Here is a 20554-nt window from a genome sequence, read left to right on the forward strand (position 1 = left end):
AGTATTAAAAGGATTTTTATGTATTTTTAAACCATTGCAATTCACTCAGTTGTGTCATCCTTGCTCAGTGAACAGCACTCACCTGTGCCCTGTGACTTAGCTTGTGAATTCAAGATTCACTCGAGAGATTTGAACACCTAATTCAGACTGACACTTCCACTGCATTACAGAGGAAGCCCTGCACTTTCAGAGGGGCTGTCAGTGCTGCTGGAGAGGCAGTACAACACTGTACTGGATTAGTCCTGAGCAGGTGTTGTACTACTGAAGGGGCACTACAGAGGAAGTGCTTCTTTGTCAGAAAGACAGCACCAAGGGAGCACTGCAGAGTTGAATGTGCCTTTTCCCCCCCAGATAAAACTAATTTGTAACCTTTCTTCACTCAAATTTTCCTCCTTTTTGTACTATTTAATAATTCTCTTCTGTTCTACATTCTCTTGCTTATTCCTACTCGGCTTTCACCAAACTTTCTCTGTCCTTAACTTTTTTGTCATCTCAAACCGTGCCTATTCAGTTTGTAAGCTCCCCTGCTGGCTGTTGCAATTTCTGGTGCAAGCCAGCAAGTGGATGAGGTGAGTGGCCAAGGGCAGCAACATCAACTAAAAGGGGCTCAGAAGAGAAGTCAGTCTCTCGATCATCCCCAAACAAAACCTAAAAACAGATGACCTGATGTGCAGGTGGCACCGGAAAGTCTGGCATTTATTGCCCATCCATTCAAAGCTCAGAGGTGGTGATCTGAGTTCTTTGTAACCTGCTGGCCGCTGGTTTGGCAGCATGCTGAGAGACTTAAGAACAGTAAAATAAGTCAAAAATAACAAAACTGAGCAAGAGTTGCAGGTTTCCATCCTTAGAGGGAGCAGTGAACCAGTTGGGATTTGCATCCACGTTACTGTGTTATGGTCACTTTTATGATACCAACTTTTTATTTATAGTTTCTGCAAACTAAAATTCTCAAATTGCCGTAGTGAGATTTAATGTCAGAATCATCAAGATTATCAGTTCAGGTCTCCAGTGCTGGACTCTTACACAAGTGGCTATAGGCACAGGTCAGGAGAGAACACTACTTCCTGTTAGTGCCAATATCAAGCAGTTAAGAGTCAGCCAATAATTTTAATGTAGCCATTGTTGTATAACTGAAGTTTGACTTGTCTCCAATCAGACTGGAATTACAATGAGAAATGTTTCTTTCCTTTACATCCTCATGTTCCTCATCCCATGTTTGAAACCTGATCACTTTCACAAAACGCAGTATATAAGGCAAGCCATCAAACTGTCATTCTGTGGGTAGGGTATCAAGGGACAGGAGTAGGATTGCCAGCTGTTTCTTCCAGCATTGTCCCCCCCCACCCCCCCACATTCCCTCTCCCCAAATCTGGTGTGACCATCACTGCTTTACCACATGAGGACAGGCTAATATACTCCACCATTCACTAATCTTGTGGGGCACTGCTTTCACAACAATGGCTTAACTTTTACACACCTTGACTGAGAACCTAAGGGACAAAAAGCACAGAACAAGTGTCTCTGGTTGAAATTTACTAACAAATTCAAATATTACACAATGTTATTTTGCTGGTACAGTTCTTTGAGAGGGGGAATACTTAAAGACACTGACATTTCTCTTTTAAAGAGGTCTAGCTCATCACACTATGATTGTGCCAAGTAATACTGTTGAGGAGTACACTGAGTTAGTCAGTCATTCAGCTTCAGGCAGTATTGCACCAAATCACTTTCATCATAAGATTTTGCTAACACTTTTGCTGCTTGCCACTCTCTTGAGATTAAGCAGTTTGAAATTAAGAGTATATTAAATGTCCTACCTTACATTTCCCTGTTCGACTTGGTTGTTTCGCCCAGAAGCCTCCCAGCTTAGAACTCACAAGCAAGTAAATGAAACTGTTGCCATTACATTTATGTACCACATATGTCAGACAATGCCATGAAGTCCCAGTTACTAACACGGTAATGGGGAAAATCAATGATTTAACCAAACAGCAGGCAAAAGAAAGTCTCCCTTTCAAAAAGAGGCGAGAGTGGACAGCAGGTTGATCAGGTGAAAGAGTTAGGATGAGGGTGGTGAAGACAACTCAGTCCAAGGGAATGCTGGAGAGAAAGCTGGCCTTTCAGCAATGGCTAACCAGCTTCACCCACTTTCCTGCCCTCATTTTGTTTGCTGTTCCCCTTTAACTGGAGAGACCAAGGGCAGGCTAGTCACTGTTAGCCACGCTGTGCCAGTGCCGCAAGACCAGCTTCACCCCACCCGCATGACAAATCCACCTCTTTCAGATGCCAGCAAGCCCACCTAGTTCTGCTACCACAGCCTTACAATTTCCCGGGATTCCTTTGTCCATTGACGCATTTGCCCGGTCAACAGCATCTTGTGAACAGTGTTAGAGGAGGCATGGCCATTTTGAACACGTGCTGTGAAACTTTCACTTGTCCATGTTACTGCTCTATTCCAACGTGGGAGGGAAGCTTTGTTCGCTGTGGGCAGGGCGCTTATTGAGCTCGCTGCCCGGTCCAGGGTCACTCCTGCCCTTCAGACAGGGTCCGGGGTCCCCGCTCTGTGGCCGTTCACCTGTGGCTGCAGGGCTGTGGTGCTCAGCGCTGCTCCAGCGTTAGCTTCTCCGGGAGCTGCCACCGAGGCTGAGGGCACGACTTCCACTGCCATCTCTTCTTCAGGCGTCACCGCCCCCTCCTCCTCCCGTCTCCGGTACGCTTCACAGAGTGGGAGGTCAGCACCATCCCACAGGCTGTAGCTTGCCAGGAACAAAGATGGCGTAAGAAAGAAGAGCAACGGATGTAAGAACGAATCAAGAGCATGACAAAAAAAAACAAAGGGAGTTAGTGACAAAGAAAGGGAAGAACTTGCATTTCTGTAGTGCCTTTCAACAGTTCAGGAACTCCCAAAGTGCTGAACCACCAACAAAACACCTTTAACATAGAAAACAGGAACAGGAGGCTATTTGGCCCTTTGAGCCTATTCTATCATTCAATATAGTCATAGCTGATCACCCAAATTCAGTACCGTGTCCCTGCTTTCTCCTCATATCCCTTGATCTGGCCATAAGAACTATATCCAACTCCTTATTGAATCAATTTAATGATTAGGCATCAACTGAGAACTCAGGTTCCCCATTCTCTAGGTGAAAATATTTCTCCTCTTCTTAGTCCTACATGACCTTCCTGTATCCTTAGGCTATGACCCCTGGTTCTGGACAGCCCCGCCATTGGGAACATATTTCAGCATCTAGTGTGTCTAGTCCTGTCGTGAATTTATAAGTTTCAGTAGATCCTCTCTTTTAAACTCTAGCAAATATAAGCCAATTGTCCTAATCTCCCTTAATGTGTCAATCCTGCCACTCTAGGATATCTTTGTGCATCAGTCAGTCCTGGGAATCAGTCTGGTGAACCTTCATTGCAGTCCCTCCATAGCAAGAACGTCCTTCCTCAGACAGGGAGACCAAAACTGTACATAGTACTCAAGGTGTGGTCTCACCGAGGCCTTGAACAACTGTTTGCCTTCTTAACCAAGTATTTGCATACTTACTTTCACTGACTAGTGTACACAACAACACCAATGCCCACAAGTTTAGTCAGCAATAATACTTAGGATTTAAACCCACTAAGCTCCCTGGTTGGCCACTATTGCAGTGTAGGTAATCTATGTTTTGGATTTGTTGGTTAAGGGATAAATATTGGCCAGGCACCAAGGTTTCCCTGCTGTTCCTTAAATCAGTGCCATAGGACCTTTTCCAACAGGCCTTCAAGACCTCAGTTAAACAACTCAACCAAAGGAAATCAGCCCTGACAATGCAACACTCCCTCAGTACTGCAATAGATTTTGTTTTGCTCACATCTCAGAAGTAAGAGGCTATCGACAGAGCCACAGCTAAACTTGGGGGACTGAAGTAAGGGTCTTTGTGCAAGAACAAGTACACAAACATTCTCAGTGTCTCTTGACTACTTAAATACAAATTCAGGTATTTTCCCATTCTATTCTCTGTTCCCTGGCAGTTTACTATTCCAAAGCTATCTACGTCACCTATCAGGAGCTGTTACCCATATCCTAACTCACCCTGTCCTGTTCACCTATCACTCCTAGTGCTCACTGACCTGCAGTGGTCGCTAGCCTGGCAATTCTCATCCTCCTGTTCAAATCCGTCTGTGGTTTTACGTTCTATCTTTCTAACTCTATAGACCTCTCTGTGTTACTCAAATTCTGGCTGTCAGTGCAATCCTGATTTTAAGTGCTCCACCATAAACCTCTCTCCCAGTTTAAGACACCCCTTAAATCTTACTTCTACAGCCAATCTTTTGGTCACCTACCCTAACGTTCCCTGTGGCATGGCGTAAGATTTGAAAAATCACCTCCTTACCTGTCTTGGGCATGTTTTGTTACATTAAAGGCACCAAATTAATGCAAGTTCTTGTTGAATGTCAGTTCTTTGTTAGAAAATAAGCTTCAAAACAGGAATCTTCAATGGCCACATCAAACACCCCAGCCAGATTAGCACAGGTTAGATACTTAGTAAAGCTCTCTCTATACTGTCCCACTGAAGCAGCAGCTCTATCCCTATTCTGACAGGTGATCAGCCAAAGCAGTAAAGTCTGGGGAGAAAGGCCGACTCTTTCCCAATTTCTGTGGGCTTGGTTGTGTTTTTACCACCTCAACTTTTTCATAATAACTTTGTCTTTTGAATAAAAGTAAAATTTCTAAGAAAATTAATTCAAGAGAAAGCAAATGACAGATGGAAAATTCGTGGAACTTAAATTACATGAGGTATGACATTAAATGGAAACACAGAAATTGAAAAATCAATGATCTGTATGTTTTAACTTTATTTAAGTAGTATATAAAATGTTGAATGTTTAAAGTGGGATGCTGGAATATGTAACAAAATTAGCACCCAGTCTAAATTATATATAAATCTTAAAATAAAACAAGTACAGAAATAAAAACAACTTTCTTTAAAATGTTGGGAACAGTGAACAAGGCACAAGGTTTAAATGACAATTATTAAATGTAACATTCATTTGGACATCACTACTGGAAGGACCTGTTAGTTAAAGTAAGTTATGCTTTCAGTCCATGCTCTAAGCCATTACAGGCCTCAGAGACATAAAGCTTTAAAACCTGAGGAATGTGTTTCACTGAAATAGAATCAGCAATATGTGCAAGAGGTGGTCACATTGATTCTAAAAGATATACAGAGATATTTGGGAAGTTTTCATGTGCTCTTTTTCCACATACAATCTTCAAACTCTGATTAGTTATTTCTCCACTCCCTTCACCCAAGGGTGCTGGCTTTCTTTGTGCTAATGGATACAAGAGGACTGGCTATTCTCTGATTTCTCATTGTCCTACACCAACTCCAAACAGCCATTCTTTGGATGTGATAGAGTGGCAAGGTCACGCAATCACAGAACCAGGTTTTTTGGCCAACCACATCAACGCTGACCATCTTTTGTGACAATCTATTTGACTGTGGGTGGCACTGCCACTCAATCCAATACTGTTCTCACCTAATTGTATGCATGAACACGCACACTTTCCAGTAAGAATCAGTCATACTAGCAGTTATCAGAAGAAAGTGTGATTGATTTCTCCCCTTCTACTCACTAGACGAGGAGCGACTGTGGCATTCCACTGCCCCCCCCTCCCCCCCACCCCGTTCCTGGCTGAGACTGGTATTCTGCATACACACGAGGGATGGAATTGTGTGGCTGAGAAGGAATTCTAAGCCCAATAGTACTTTACAGCACAGGACAGAGGTCTTGGGCTCTGGGGCCCAGTCTCTGGATCTAGCTAGGACAGGCCATGACCAAAGCCCTATTTGCTGAGCAGCAGAGTTACTGAGCAGAGGGACAGTAATCATATAATGGGAAAAGTATGTGGTTTGTGCATGGAATATTGTGGGATGTACAGCTCAGTCACAACACTGATATCATGGGATTCACAGTGTACAGACCAACATAATATGTAGGAACAACATTACACTTGTATGGGCATTGAATATATGAGGCTCTACAGCTAGTTGAAGACTAAGTGTTATGGGATTTTCTGTTAAGAGACCACTTTGATATGCCACACATATATGTGCAGCACAACACTGAAAGAGAAGATGAGCAAGTAACTTACAACAGTTATACTATAGGGATAATCAGGCAATTGGCAGAACTGATATGGGATATATAAGGAAAGTAGGTTCACTGTAAAAGCACTGCCGGTTTTATCGTCTAGTTCAGTGTGGGAGCGGAAGAGGTTCTGAATTACTCAGCGCTTCAATTTTAACATTTGCAACTTAGGAAAGGTTTTTTTTTCCATTTCACAGCTTACAAAGATATCAAAATATATACGTATATTATATAAAATGTTGCTGCAGTGATTATTATATATAAAATGTCTTGTGATGTTGGTTATAGTTAAATCAAATGCTCTTTAACATGCTGCTCATCGAAATAAAGGAGTGTTCCATGTAACTAGCCTATTTTATGACCACAATGTCATTCTACTGCAGACAAACAAATACAGGACTTCATCCCTCCCCCAAAAATATGAAGTTTGTGTTATACACAGTGTGATGTCTAAAGGTTGACAAACAAGGGGTAGTGCATACATAAATTGTATAAGATTATATTTTAGGGAGATATAAAATTTCAGTTTGTGCTTTAAAAAGTCTAAAAATTCTCATATCTTCATTGCATAAAACAGGACAGGAACATTCTGTCCAATTTCCATCATTTTAAAATGATTGCACTGGTTTGTTGAACATTAAAGGAGCATTTTTTTCTGCCTCGCATAAAAGGTATGTTCTAAGTTTCAATGCCTTCTACAAAAGGAAAAAGCAAACTCCTCTAACAGATGTTGGAGCAGAGGGAACTTCTTCAAAGTTGCATTAGGGGATATTTCAGTGACACTCCTTGAACCCAAGAATGTTTGAAGATTGATTGACTGGCAAAAACTCTCGGCTGGGCTTGCTCCTCTAAGGAGGCCATTTTTACCCCACAGTTCCCCCATGGGGAATCAGCATGTCTTGTTTTGAAGGGCATGGTGGAAAGGGGGTGGGAAAGCATAAGAAACTTTTCATTTACTTACAGTATTTTTTAGCTGTGCGTCAGGAATTTGTTTAATATCACGCAGAGTTGGGACGAGGAGGAAGTGTGTTAAAACACACAAGAGTTTCTCCTACCCCCTTACGCAAGACTCTACACAATGCTAATGGGCACTGACTGGTAGGGTTGTAAGAGTAGCCATTGTGTTCGATTGAGACTGTAGTCAGCTGATGATCATGTACTGTAGGGGTGCTTCAACCAGAACACAAATCATGCCCATAAAATACTGGAAAGAAAGAAAGATTTCCATTTCTAGTGCATGGCATAGGGATATCGATAATAAGCAGCATTATGGAAACAGTTTAAATAGAAACCCCTTCTCATCTCAATGAAGTATATTGGCGCAATGGAATCAGTACAAGAATATACTAATGTAAGAACCTCAGATTGTTAAATATGGTGATAGAAGAATACTATGTTGTGGGATTAAAAATGTATAACGTTCTGAGAAGGTGAGACTTGTTACACTGTGGAGTATGTCAGGGCCCCTGTTGTGGCTGCTCAGACGTTTGAGGCTGAGGGACGGCAGTCCCGTGCTATTTGTACCTGGAGGAGTAATATTCTTCTTCCAGCTCATACAGATCAACTGCAATCTCATCTCTCAGGGTGATCAGCTTCTTGTCACACTCTTCCTGTAGATTCCGAAGCTGCTGCTTTCGCTGGTTAATGGCTTCATTCACCGAGGGAAAGTCGTTCAGAATCAGGAACTGTTTAAGGTCTGACACCAGCTTCATCAGAGACTCCCCAGCACGCACCTAAACCAAGGCAGCACAGGACGAAAACACAAATCCACGTACATGTTACTGTGAATTTACAAGCCAATTTCTCTGTGCATTCTCACGTGGTGTTAAGTGAAGCCCTGATTTAGGGATGTGGGTGAGGGATGATTGGAACTGGATGTGCAGCTAATTTTTTTTTAAGTCCAACATTCTGCTCTTAAGGACATGGAAACAAGACGTAGACTTGCAACTGCCTGAACCTATTATATGGAAACAGCAGTCCATTTAGCTGCTTGAATCTGCTCCATTATTCAGATACCATAAATTCATCTAACCACTTAAGTAACCACAAATGTCCTTTGCTTAACAAAAATGAACCAGAGTCCGCTTCGAAATTTTCAGTTGCCTTCCACCCTCCTCAACTTTTCAGGATACAGGTTTCCAGAACTCCCCCATATTTGTATGAAGGAAAGCTTCCTGACCTCATCCCTTAATAGTCCAGTTTTTAAAAAAATATTGCTTCTGGATAGCTCTCACTCCTTACTTACACATTTCTATTACAAATCATTGTCCATATTTATAAATGACATTTACCACTGTAAGATACGAATCCATGCCAAAGAGTGCAATTTCAGGGTGATGAATTTACATTGAAAACTTCCTTTGTAAATGCTGATTTAAGACAGTATAATGGAAAAAGTCATCAGGAACTGTAATACCTTTAATATACCTGTAACCTCTCCTCCTCGCTGACAATCAACACAGGTACACCTCAAGGATGCATGTTTAGCCCACCACTCTACTCTCTTTACACTCATGACTGTGTGGCTAAGCACAGTTCAAATGTCGTCCATAAATTCGCAGATGACACCACTGTTGTTGGTAAAATCTGAGATGGCGACAAGGAGGCATACACGAGTGAGATAGTTCAGCTGGTTGAGCAGTGTCGCAATAACAACCTCGCACTCAACATCCTGATGTTCCTGGGTGTCAACATCTCAGAGGATCTATCCTGGGCTCAATACATTGAGGCAATAACGAAGAAGACATGCCAGTGGCTCTACTACGTTAGGAGTTTGAGGAGATTTGGTATGTCTCCAAAGACACTTGCAAATTTCTATAGATGTACAGTGGAGAGCATTCTGACTGGTTGCATCACCGCCTGGTATGGAGGTGCCAATGCACAGGATGGCAAGAGGCTGCAGAGGGTCGTAGACTCAGCCAGCTCCATCACAGGCAAAATCCTCTCCACCATTGAGGACATCTTCAAGAGGCAGTGCCTCAAGAAGGTGGCATCCATCACTAAGGACTCTCTCCATCCGGGACACGCCCTCGACTTGTTACCACCATTGGGGAGGAGGTACAGGATCCTGAAGACCCACACTCAACAATTTAGGAACAGCTTCTTCGCCTCTGCCGTCAGATTTCTGAATGGTCCATGAACACAACCTTGTTATTCCTTTTTTTTGGGGGCCACTATTTATTTATTTATTTATTTATTTAAAAATAATTTATCGTGATTTCTATGTCTTTGCACTGTACAGCTGCTGCAAAACAACAAATTTCATGTCAAGTAAGTCAGTGATAATAAACCTTATTCTGAACTTATGTTATGGATATTAGTTATTTCTTGCCAAATTGCTTTTGACTATTATGCAAAATCTTTACCAAAATTAAAATGAACTTCTAATTCTAGCTTCCTATGGTTCCAAAGATGAAGAGCAACATTGTGTTCAGCTGTATTAAAAACAGAAAATGCAGGTCAGGCAGCATCTGTGATGAGAGAGTAATCCTCCCATTTAAGGTGCTTTTCTACGTATACACATGGTCAATGGTTTAATGTTTTCAAGTTTCACTAGGAGTTGTGTTGTTGGTTTGAGATTCCCATTAAAGCCAGCAGCACTGTAAGTGAATGGAGGGGAAATTCTGCCCAAGGTGCCCCATCCTAACTTTTCTCAGTCTGGTTGGAAATATTCCACAAGCAGACTTTGCTAAAGCAGGATCAAATGATTCTCTTATTGCTCAAATAACTCAATGAAACTCATCGTCAACAACAGCATACTTCACTGCACCTTTAACACAGCAAGATTGCCCCAAAGCTCAGCAAAAGAGCGCAAACCAAAATAAAATTTGAGTCACAAATGGAGATATTATGGCCTGAACAGAAACCAATCGAATAGGCAGCTTTAAAGGGCAAAGGAGAGGTAGGGAAACCTGAAAAAGGAATGACAAGTATAGCACCATCAATACTGGAGCAAAGGATATCCATGAGAGATCTATGATCACTGTTCATGGAACCAGTACCAGTGTTTGTGGAGCCTGTCGCCCAGTGAGGGTCAGTGTGTGTGGGACCTGTCCCCCAGTGAGGGTCAGTGTGTGTGGGACCCATCCTCCAGTGAGGGTCAGTGTGTGTGGGACCCGTCCCCCAGAGAGGGTCAGTCCGTGTGGGACCCATCCTCCAGTGAGGGTCAGTGTGTGTGGGACCCGTCCCCCAGAGAGGGTCAGTGTGTGTGGGACCCGTCCCCCAGAGAGGGTCAGTGCGTGTGGGACCCATCCTCCAGTGAGGGTCAGTGCGTGTGGAACTCGAGAGGAGAAGCAGAGAATAAAGAAACTACACAGACAAAATTGTGCGTTTGAGCTCTATGGTACGTACAATATTTGCTGCTCTCACATGCATCTCGTAGTGATCTTGTTCACACTGAGTCGCACGGGAAACCTGTGTCTCATCTTCAACCTGCAAGATAAGATTTAGCTTCAGATTGTCTGTGGGAGGTCCTGATGCAGGGTTTCGACTCGAAATGTCGACAATTCCTTTACTCTCACAGATGCTGCTTGAGCCGCTGAGTTCCTGCAGCAGATTGTTTTTTGCTGCAAACTGCCAGCATCTGCAGTCTCTTACGTCTCCAGCTGGCAGTTTGCTACTCATTAGCTCCATGAATAGTGAAGCAGGATGCAAGAACGGGTGCTCACCCTCGCACTAACAGCATGGGTAACCAGAAACTCCACCTATCAATGCTCCACTGAGGTGCATAAGGAAACAGCAGGTGTAGGCTCCTCGGCTCCTCACCCCTGTCCTGCCTTTCAATATGATCATGGCTGATCTGCCCCATGCCTCATCTCTTCTTTCCCAGTTCCCTATCACCCCAAATTCCCTTTATAGGAAACAATCTATTACAACATATGAATGTACATATTAGGAGCAGGAGAAAGTCATATTCTTACTTACCTACGTTTAATCTTTCACCCTGTTGCTGATCAAGAATCTAAATGACCTTGCCTTAAAAATATGCAGACTGCTTTCACTGAACTTTCAGAACAGAGTCTCACAACCCTGAGAGAAAAAAAAATTGCCTCGTTCCTGTCTTAAGTGGGCCACCAGTTTCTATAAAGCAGTGACCGCTGGTTCTGGATTCTCCCACATGAGCAAACATCCTTTCTGCTCACCCTGGTGGATCATATGGGACAAGGACCTTACTGGAAAAATGTCTGACCAAACTATTTTCTTCTCTGTCAAATATTTTCAGAGGTAATGTGTTAGATTTTCTGCACAGTTCTTTTTTTCCCATATTCTAAATACAGCAGCAGTGGGGAAGGTGCAATAAAGATGATACCACAACTGAGGTTCTAACCATGCAACAACTGAACAGGACAGAGCTCGTTTCTCTAAAAAAGCAAAGACTGAGGCTGACCTGATAAAAGCCTTTAAAGTTATGAATGGGCAGATGTTTCCAATCTGGGCGAGTGCAGAACCAGGAATCATAACTACAAGATCGTCACTAATAAATCCAGCAAGAAATTCGTGAGAAACTTCTTCTGAAGAATGAGTAGAACACTACATGGAGTGGTTCAGGTGAATTGCATAGAGGCATTTAAAAAGAAGCTGCATAAACCAGTAAGAACAATATGCTGATAATATGAGATGAAGCTGCGTGGAACTATGTGCAAGCTCCACTCAGACAGCATCAGAGGTTAGGGATTGAACCCGGGTCACTGGAACTGTGAGGCAAGGCCTTTACTGGCTGTGCCATCCTGTTGTTGTAGTTTATAAGGTTTATAAAAAAAAAGATGGGCAGAAAACTCATCCTTCCCAATGACAGGGTACAGGCACGGATGTGACAGGAAACTTGAGAAATTAGGAGCAGACAATGTACAAAAGTGACCTGACTGAGGGAGTAGCTCTGAAAGTAAAGACACTATGAGTCTCTGAGCCAGAAAAGAGAGGAACAAATTTAAAACAAATCGCAAAGGAATCAGAAGGGAGACTGGAACAAGATGGTTGATCACAGTGTTATGAAACAAAGTCTAAAATTCTTTTAAAAGTTTATCAAGTTTCTGGAAAAAAAACATTTAAAGTTACGGGGGCAGAATGGGGTTAGTCTGCATGAGACATTAAAAGCTGTTGGAGGGGTGAGGCAAGCAGGAGGTTAGGGTGAATGATTTGTGAGATGGAAACCATCAGCACACACTGAAAGGGCCAAATGTAAACCCAGTGGCTCAACAGAGACCGGAATTGGCGTGTAGAAAAGTCGTACTTTTCCAGACTGTGAGTGAGAAGGAGCAGTAATACTTCCCTTCCAGCCAAACTAACCCATTCCCTCTGCTTCCTGCAACAAAACCACTGACCTTCACATCACAGTAAACCTATATAACCCAATCTTCCCACGATCTCTTCTCCATGCAGGTGGAAACCTAACTTCTCCTGGGTTGCAATCTCTTCTATACCATTCCCCATACAATGTGGAACCAAACCTGTCAATCAGACTGCCAGAAAAAAATGCATGCATGCTCGGCGGTTACATCCTCAGAGTCTATGTATGCACATTTCCTGACAACTACCCCTGGAAATCCTGCCCCAGTAAATTTCAGGACCCAGATGCACCTCTGAAAAAATAATCTCCTTAAATGATTAATCTTAGGCAAAATTAAAGCTCTTTCGCAGGCCAGCTGCACTCGCAGTTTGGTCCAGAATGGTTGCCACGTACCCGAGCACTTTTAATGATTTCTGTGAAGTTATCCAGAATAGATTTGATGTCATCTTTCAATCTCTTGTTGTAGGACTGGAGCAGGAGCTCTTTACTTTGAGGCAGTGTCCGTTGCTGTGACATTCTGGTCTTGTTGCCCTGCACTGATAGAAGTCACAATATGCAAAGCAGCATGTTATTAAAACATTTTCAACAGCTTCTCTGCTGTCTTGTGCTGTTGTTCAGTTCAACAGGAGTGCCTTTCCCAGATGTATGATAAGTGATCACAATTCCTGTATAGTCATGGCCTAGAGCTGGTGACAATAGTGTACTGGTCACAGCAAAACTCTAAGGGATGATAATCAATGCAATAGCCTAAAGTTGCTGGTTATGGTGAATCTTGTTTCAAAGAACAAAGATTGAGTTACAGTCCAAAGGTTTGACCACAGAATTCAGAGACTGTTGTGGTTTCTTACATGATATTAAACCGGGGTGGTTTTGCCCCTCAGGTGGATGAAGAGAACTGAGGGACTGCTGTGTTCTATGTCTCACCAAAACTTGGCTTACACCTGCTTCACCTGACTGTGCCATACAACCTGAGGGTTTCTCAATCCACCGAATGGACCGTAGAGCGTCCTCGGGCAAAGTTAGAGGCAGAGGGGACTGCTTCTTAATCAATAACTCGTGGCGCTCGGACGTGACGGTCCTGGCGAGCTCCAGCTCACCCAGCCTGGAATATCTAACAGTGAAGTCTCAACCATACTACCTGCCACAGGAGTTCACTTCAGCTATCCTGATGGCAGTCTACATCCCACCCCAGATGGACATGAAGCCTGCAGTCAATGAGCTACACTCTGTGGTCAACAGCCTTGAAACAGGATACCCTGAGGCCCTCTTCATTATTGCAGGTGACTTCAACCAGGCCAACATCAAGAGTGCGTCACCAAAGTACTACCAGCACGTCTTCTGTTCCACCAGGGGCACAAACACCCTTGACCATTGCTATACCACCATCAAAGATGCCTTCCGAGCTACCCCAGCCCTCAATTCGGTAAATCAGACCACCAGGCTGTGCTCCTTCTCCCTGCATACCAACAGAGGCTGAAACAGGAGGATCCAGTACAGAAAGTCATGCAGGGCTTCTACGCGACTGCTTTGAGTCAGTGGACTGGTCCATGTTCAACGACTCAGCTGCCAGTCTTGATGAATACGTCACCACCATCACGGACTTAATCAGCAAGTGAGTCAAGGACTATGTACCAAAGAGGACAATATGGGTGTTCCCAAACTGGAAACCATGGATGAACCGGGAGATCCACTCCCTGCTGAAGTCGAGGACTGCTGCATTCAAATCAGGTGACCCTGACCTTTACAAGATATCGAGATACGACCTCTGTAAAGCTATCAGAGATGCCAAGAGACAATACCAGTCCAAAACTGAGTCCCAGACTAGCCGTCAGTTGTGGTAGGGCTTACATGCTATAACAGACTACAAAACGAAGTCAGGCAGCATAGTCAACAGCAGCGCATCTCTTCCTGATGAGCTTAACGCATTCTATGCACGTTTTGAACAGAAGGGAATTGGTTTGTCACCACCCACCCCGACAGCCTCCAATGCACCTGAACCCGTGGTCACCTTTGAGGACACAAGATCAGCCTTCCGGACAGTGAACCCGCGGAAGGCATCTGGCCCGGATGGTGTCCCTGGCTATGTCCTCAGATATTGTGCTGATCAGCTGGCGGGGGCATTTGCAGACATACTTAACCTCTCCCTGCTTCAATCTGAGGTTCCCACCTGTTTTAAGAAGACCACTATCATCCCAGTACCTAAGAAAAACAAGGTAACATGCCTTAATGACTACTGACTGGTGGCTCTGACATCCACCATCATGAAGTGCTTTGAGAGGCTGGTCATGGCACACATCAACTCCAGCTTTCCGGAAAACCTCGACCCACTGCAATTCGCCTACTGCCGAAACAGGTCTACAGAGGACACCATCTCACTGGCCCTACACTCATCTCTGGAGCATCTGGACAGTAAAGACACCCATGTTAGACTATTGTTTATTGACTGCAGCTCCGCCTTAAATACTATAATTCCAAGCAAACTCATCATCAAACTCCGAGACCTGGGACTCAACACCTCCCTCTGCAATCCTTGACTTTCTGACCAACAAACCACAATCAGTGAGGATAGGCAGCAACACTTCCAGCACGATTACTCTCAACACTGGTGCCCCACAAGGCTGCATCCTCAGCCCTCTACTCCACTCCCTATATATTCATGACTGCGTGGCCAGATTCTGCTCTAACTCCATCTACAAGTTTGCAGATGTACCACCGTAGTGGGCCGTATCTCAAATAACGATGAGTTGGAGTACAGGAAGGTGATAGACAGCTTAGTGACATGGTGTCATGACAACAACCTTTCCCTCAATGTCAGCAAAACAAAAGAGCTGGTCATTGACTTCAGGAAAGGGGGCAGTATACATGCACCTGTCTACATCAATGGTGCTGAGGTCGAGAGGGTTGAGAGCTTCAAGTTCCTCGGAGTGAACATCACCAATAGCCTGTCCTGGCCCAACCACATAGATGCCACAGCCAAGAAAGCTCAGCAGCACCTCTACTTCCTCAGGAGGCTAAAGAAATTTGTCCCTTTTGACACTCACCAACTTTTATCGCTGCGCCATAGAAAGCATCCTATCTGGATGCATCACAGCTTGGTATGGCAACTGCTCTGCCTGGGACCGCAAGAAACTGCATAGAGTTGTGGACACAGCCCAGTGCATCACGGAAACCAGCCTCCCCTCCATGGACTCTGTCTATACCTCTCACTGCCTTGATGAAGCAGCCAGCATAATCAAAGACCCCACCCACCCAGGACATTCTCTCCTCTCCTCTCCCATCAGGCAGAAGATACAGGAGCCTGAGGGCACCTACCACCAGGCTCAGGGACAGCTTCTTTCCTGCTGTTAGAAAACTATTGAACGGTTCCCTTACACGATGAGATGGACTCTTGACCTCACAACATGCCTTGTTATGACCTTGCACCTTACTGTCTACCTGCACTGCACTTACTCTGTAGTTGTGACACTTTGTATTGTTACTGTTTTTACCCTGTACTACCTCAATGCACTGTATAATGAATTTATCTGTACGAACGGTATGCATGACAATTTTTTCACTGTACCTCGGTACAAGTGATAATAATAAACCAATACCAATGTAAACAATCCAACAGCACTATTTGAAACTAATTAAAAGTGTTCTTTCTGGTATCCTGCACCAGTATCCATCTCTCAACCAGCTTCACTAAAATCATGATCTGGTTTTATCAGAGCAAGGTTGTGGGAACTTGCTGAACACAAATGGCTGTCATGTTTCCCACATTACAAAACTGGCCATGCTTCAAAAGTACTTCATAGGCTCTAAAGTACGTTGGAACAGCCTAGTACCCTGGCAGGTGCAACTGTTTACTGTAAAGTGGAAAAAATAGTTAGGATACACTGAAAATGAGGGAGTGGTCTAAATCAGGGTTGTATTATTTTCTTTAGTACTTTTAATAATCTCAGTATGTCCCAAAGTGCTTTAAATCAAACAAAATTATAATGGGATTACACTACAGACCCCCAATAGCCACCAAGATATTGAGAAACAGATGTGCAGGCAGATTAAGGAAAGGTGTAAAAACAACAGGGTTTTGTTGTACTGAGTGACTTCAACTTCCCTAATATAGATTGGGACCTCCTTAGTGCAAGAGGTTTAGATGGGGCAGAACTTGTTAGGTGCATCCAGGATTTCTTAAATCAGTATGTAGATAGTCCAACAAGAGAAGGGGCCATACTGGACCTGGGGTAATGAGCCTGGCCAGGTGATCGACCTTTCAGTGGGAGAACAGTTAGGGAACAGTGACCACAACTCTTTAAGTTTTAAGATAGCTATAGATAAGGATAAGTATGGACCTCGTGGGAGAGTATTAAATTGGAGCAGGGAAAATTACGAGAGCATTAGGCAGGAATTAGGGAGAGTTAATTGGGAACAGCTGTTTTTGGGCAAGTCCACATCTGACATGTGGAGGGTGTTTAAAGACCAACTGCACAGAGTACAGGACAGGGATGTTCCAGTAAAAAGGACAAAGATGGCAAGGTAAGGGAACCTTGGATGGCAAGAGAGGCGGTGAATTTAGTCAAGAAGAAAGAGGAAACGTATGTAAGGTTTAGGAAGCTAAAATCAAACAGAGCCCTTGAGGATTATAAAGAAGCCAGAAAAGAACTCAAGAAAGGAATTAGGAGTCTGGAGGTGCCATGTAAAGTCCTTGGCAAGTGGGATTAAAGAGAATCCCAAGGCATTCTATACATACATCAAAAGCAAGAGGATAACTAGGGAGTAGGTAGGACCACTTAAGAATAAAGGAAGGAACATGTGCTTGAAGGTGGAAGTTGTGAGAGAGGTCCTAAATGAGTACTTTGCATCAGTATTTACCGAGGAGAAGGATGTGGAGGATAGGGAGATCAGTGTGAAGCGTGCTGATATACTAGGGCATTTTGAGATAAAGGAGGTAATGATAAAGAACATTAACGTACTCTTAAAGAACATTAAGGTGGATAAGTCCCTTGGGCCTGATGGGATATACCCCAGGTTACTGAAAGAGGCAAGAGATGAGATTGCTGGAGCCTTGACCAATATCTTCATGTCCTCTCTAGCCACAGGTGAGGTCTTGGAGGACTGATGAGTAGCTAATGTTATTCCATTATTCAAGAAGGGAAACAGGGATAATCCTGGAAACTATAGACCAGTGAGTCTCACGTCAGTGGTAGGGAAGTTATTGGAGAGGATTCTTAGGGATAGGATTTATGAGCATTTGGAAAACCATGGCCTACTTAGGGACAGTGACTAACTTGATTGAGTTTTTCAAGGTGATAAAAGGTGATTGATGAAGGTAGAGCTGTGAATGTTGTCAACATGGATTTTATTAAGGCGTTTGACAAGATCCCTCATGGGAGGCTCATCCAGACGAATAAGATGCATGGGATCCACAGTGAGCTGGCTGTTTGGTTCAGAATTGGCCCACAGAAGACGGGACTTATTCTGACTGGAGGTCTGTGACTAGTGGTGTTCTGCAGGGATCCGTACTGGGAGTTCTACTGTTTGATTTATATATAAATGACCTGAATGAAAACATAGATGGGTGGGCTAGTAAGTTTGCAGACAATACGAAGATTGGCAGTGTTGTGGATCATGTAGAAGAGTGGCAAAGGATACAGTGGGATATAGATCAGTTGCAGATGTGGGCAGAGAAATGGCAGATGGAGTTTAACCTGACCAAATGTGAAGTATTGCAATTTGGGAGATCAAATGTAAAGGGATAGTACACTGTTAATGGCAAGACCCTTAACAGTGTTGATGTGCAGAGGGATCTTGGGGTCCAAGTCTATAGCTCCTTAAAAGTGGCTACACAGGTTGATAGGGTGGTAAAGAAGGCATATGGCATGCTTGCCTTTATTAGTTGAGGAACTGAGTTTAAGAGTCGGGAAGTTATGTTGCAGCTTTATAGAAGTCTAGTTACACCGCCTCTGGAGTATCGTACTCAATTCTGAGTGCCCCATTATAGGAAGGATGTGGAGGCTTTGGAGAAGGTGCAGAAGAAGTTTACCAAGATGCTGCCTGGATTAGAGGGCATCTGCTATATAAGGAGAGGTTAGACAAACAAAGAGGTTGTTTTCTCTGGAGTGGTGGAGGCTGTGGGGAGATCTTATAGTTTATGAGAGGCATAGATAGCATAGACAGCCGGTATCTTTTTCCCAGGGTTGAAATGTGTAATACCAGACTGTGTGAATTTAAGGTGAGAGGGGGTAAGTTCACAGGCAAGTTTTTATTTTACATAGAGTGGTGGATGCCTGGAATGTGCTGCCGGGGTGGTGGTGGAGGCAAATATGATAAGAGGCATTCAAGAAGTTCTTAGAAAGGCATATGAATGTGCAGGAGATGGAGGAACATAGAGATTGTGTAGGCAGAAGGGATTAGTTTAGTTGGGCATTTGATTACTAATTTAGTTAGTTTGGCACAACATCGTGGGCCGAAGGGCCTGTTCCTGCGTTGTACTATTCTGTGTTCCAAAATACCTTTTGAAGTACTTCAAGCAAACTCCCACGTAAAAATTTCAGGACAATTGGTTTTTAAGTGCTGATTGAGGTTCAAGGCAGTAGGATGATACCCCTATTCCGCAAAATAGTGCATTGGAATCTTTTATGCAGATGCTGGAAATCTGAAATATAAACAGAAAAGACTGGAAACACTCAGCAGGTCAGGCAGCGTATGTGGAAAGGCAAACAGGCTCAACATTTCAAATTCGAGACTCTTCGTAATGGACTGTTGGCCAAGAGTGTGTTCGTGCCCCTGCAGCAGGTCTTCGCAGTTCCAAAAAGAGTCAAGCGTAGTAAGCCACTGAGCCATAACTGAGGCTCAGCCAAGGACTGCAGAACACCTTCATTTCACAGTCTCTGAACTTAGTGCCCAAGTCTCCAGGGGGCACCCACTGCGGCGACCATCCCCCACACTGTCCATCGCTCCCTTTCCTCCCTAGGTTGAACAGTAGATCTCTGATCCCCAACACCAGCTGGGACTACCACCTTTCCCGGTGTTTATTCGCCGCTCTTAGGCCCAGTCACCTCGCTGCAAAACTAAATACAGCCCCTCAGCCACAGAACAACTCACCTCAGCCACCGCCACAGCGCTGCCACCGACACCAAACCGTGCGCCCTACATCCCGCCTCCCCACGTAGCTAATTGGCGTTGGGGGTCGAGTGGACGGGGAAAGTCGCGATCTCAATGGCTAGCTGAGCTGTCCGTTAAAAGTAGCGCGGTTGCGCGTCTGTGTGACGAACTACATCTTAGGAAGGTCACGCCATGTTGGTGAGGTCTTGCCATCTTCATAAAGGAGATGGTGGGAAACAAAAACTGCGGAGTCTGGGAACAGTGATCGTGACATGATCTCCAAAATGTCCCGCACAGGAATTATACGAGACAGCTCAGACATTAGATGAAATTGTACAGGATCTGTTAACGCAACAATGACAGTTTACAGTTATAGACAGGTAAATAAATGAGAGAACCAACAACATGCAATAATTTATAAAACCGAGATATTGTGACTGCTGGAAACTGGATATGCATAGCAAGTCTGTAGACAGGAAAACAAAATTCAGATTAAAGGTATGGATCTGAAACGTTAATTATATTGCTTTCTCCACAAATGAAGCCTAACGGTCAATATCCAGCTTTTCCTGTTTTCTAATAGTAAATCGCGCAGGTTTACTCTTGGAATCACAAAGCTCTTCATTGAAATAGTTTGGAAGTGCAGGTACTTCTCACATACATTGAAGAGACCCGACGCAATTTGGAAGAATGAAGCTTGTAGTACTTGCCTCTTGTTGAAGGTTAAATGGTGTAGAAGGGTAGGCACACAAACCCACAAAAGTAACTATAAATTGATAAAATTGTAATAAAAAACCAAACCAATTATTTAGGTTTGGGACGCATTTGTAGGGTAAAACTCAAATGCAGAAAAACTAATAACACTTTAGTTAGACTACACTTGGGCCATCATGAACCATGCCAGTCTCAAATTGATATGGATGCAATAGCAAAAGTGCAAATAAAGTGTTAGAATACTAGAATTAAATGCATATACCTTTCCAGAAAAAATGATTACATTGTGGCCACTTTCTCTTGAAAAGATTAAGATAGGCAAAGCTTTTATAG

General features: G+C 43.6%; 1 protein-coding gene across 6 annotated transcripts; it reads right to left on the bottom strand.

Annotated features, from left to right (window-relative positions):
• Positions 1 to 1520: 1520 nt before the first annotated feature.
• On the bottom strand, positions 1521 to 19571 carry med22 (mediator complex subunit 22). Of its 6 annotated transcripts, none has more exons than XM_052037357.1 (5): positions 19508 to 19570; positions 12815 to 12957; positions 10486 to 10566; positions 7660 to 7868; positions 1521 to 2750 (listed from the first exon to the last, which is right to left on the bottom strand). In XM_052037357.1, the coding sequence occupies exons 2-5, from the start codon at positions 12935 to 12937 to the stop codon at positions 2537 to 2539; spliced, it is 627 nt and encodes a 208-aa protein (XP_051893317.1). In that variant the 5' UTR covers positions 12938 to 12957; positions 19508 to 19570; the 3' UTR covers positions 1521 to 2536. The 6 variants fall into 6 exon arrangements, with proteins under 6 accessions (XP_051893317.1, XP_051893315.1, XP_051893316.1 ...); XM_052037355.1 differs by having other exon boundaries at positions 1521 to 2756; XM_052037356.1 differs by lacking the exon at positions 19508 to 19570 and adding an exon at positions 18916 to 19060 and having other exon boundaries at positions 1521 to 2756.
• Between the last annotated feature and the right edge of the window lie 983 nt (positions 19572 to 20554).

The sequence above is a fragment of the Pristis pectinata genome, chromosome 23, assembly GCF_009764475.1.
Source record: "Pristis pectinata isolate sPriPec2 chromosome 23, sPriPec2.1.pri, whole genome shotgun sequence".
Classification (NCBI taxonomy): Eukaryota; Metazoa; Chordata; class Chondrichthyes; order Rhinopristiformes; family Pristidae; genus Pristis; species Pristis pectinata.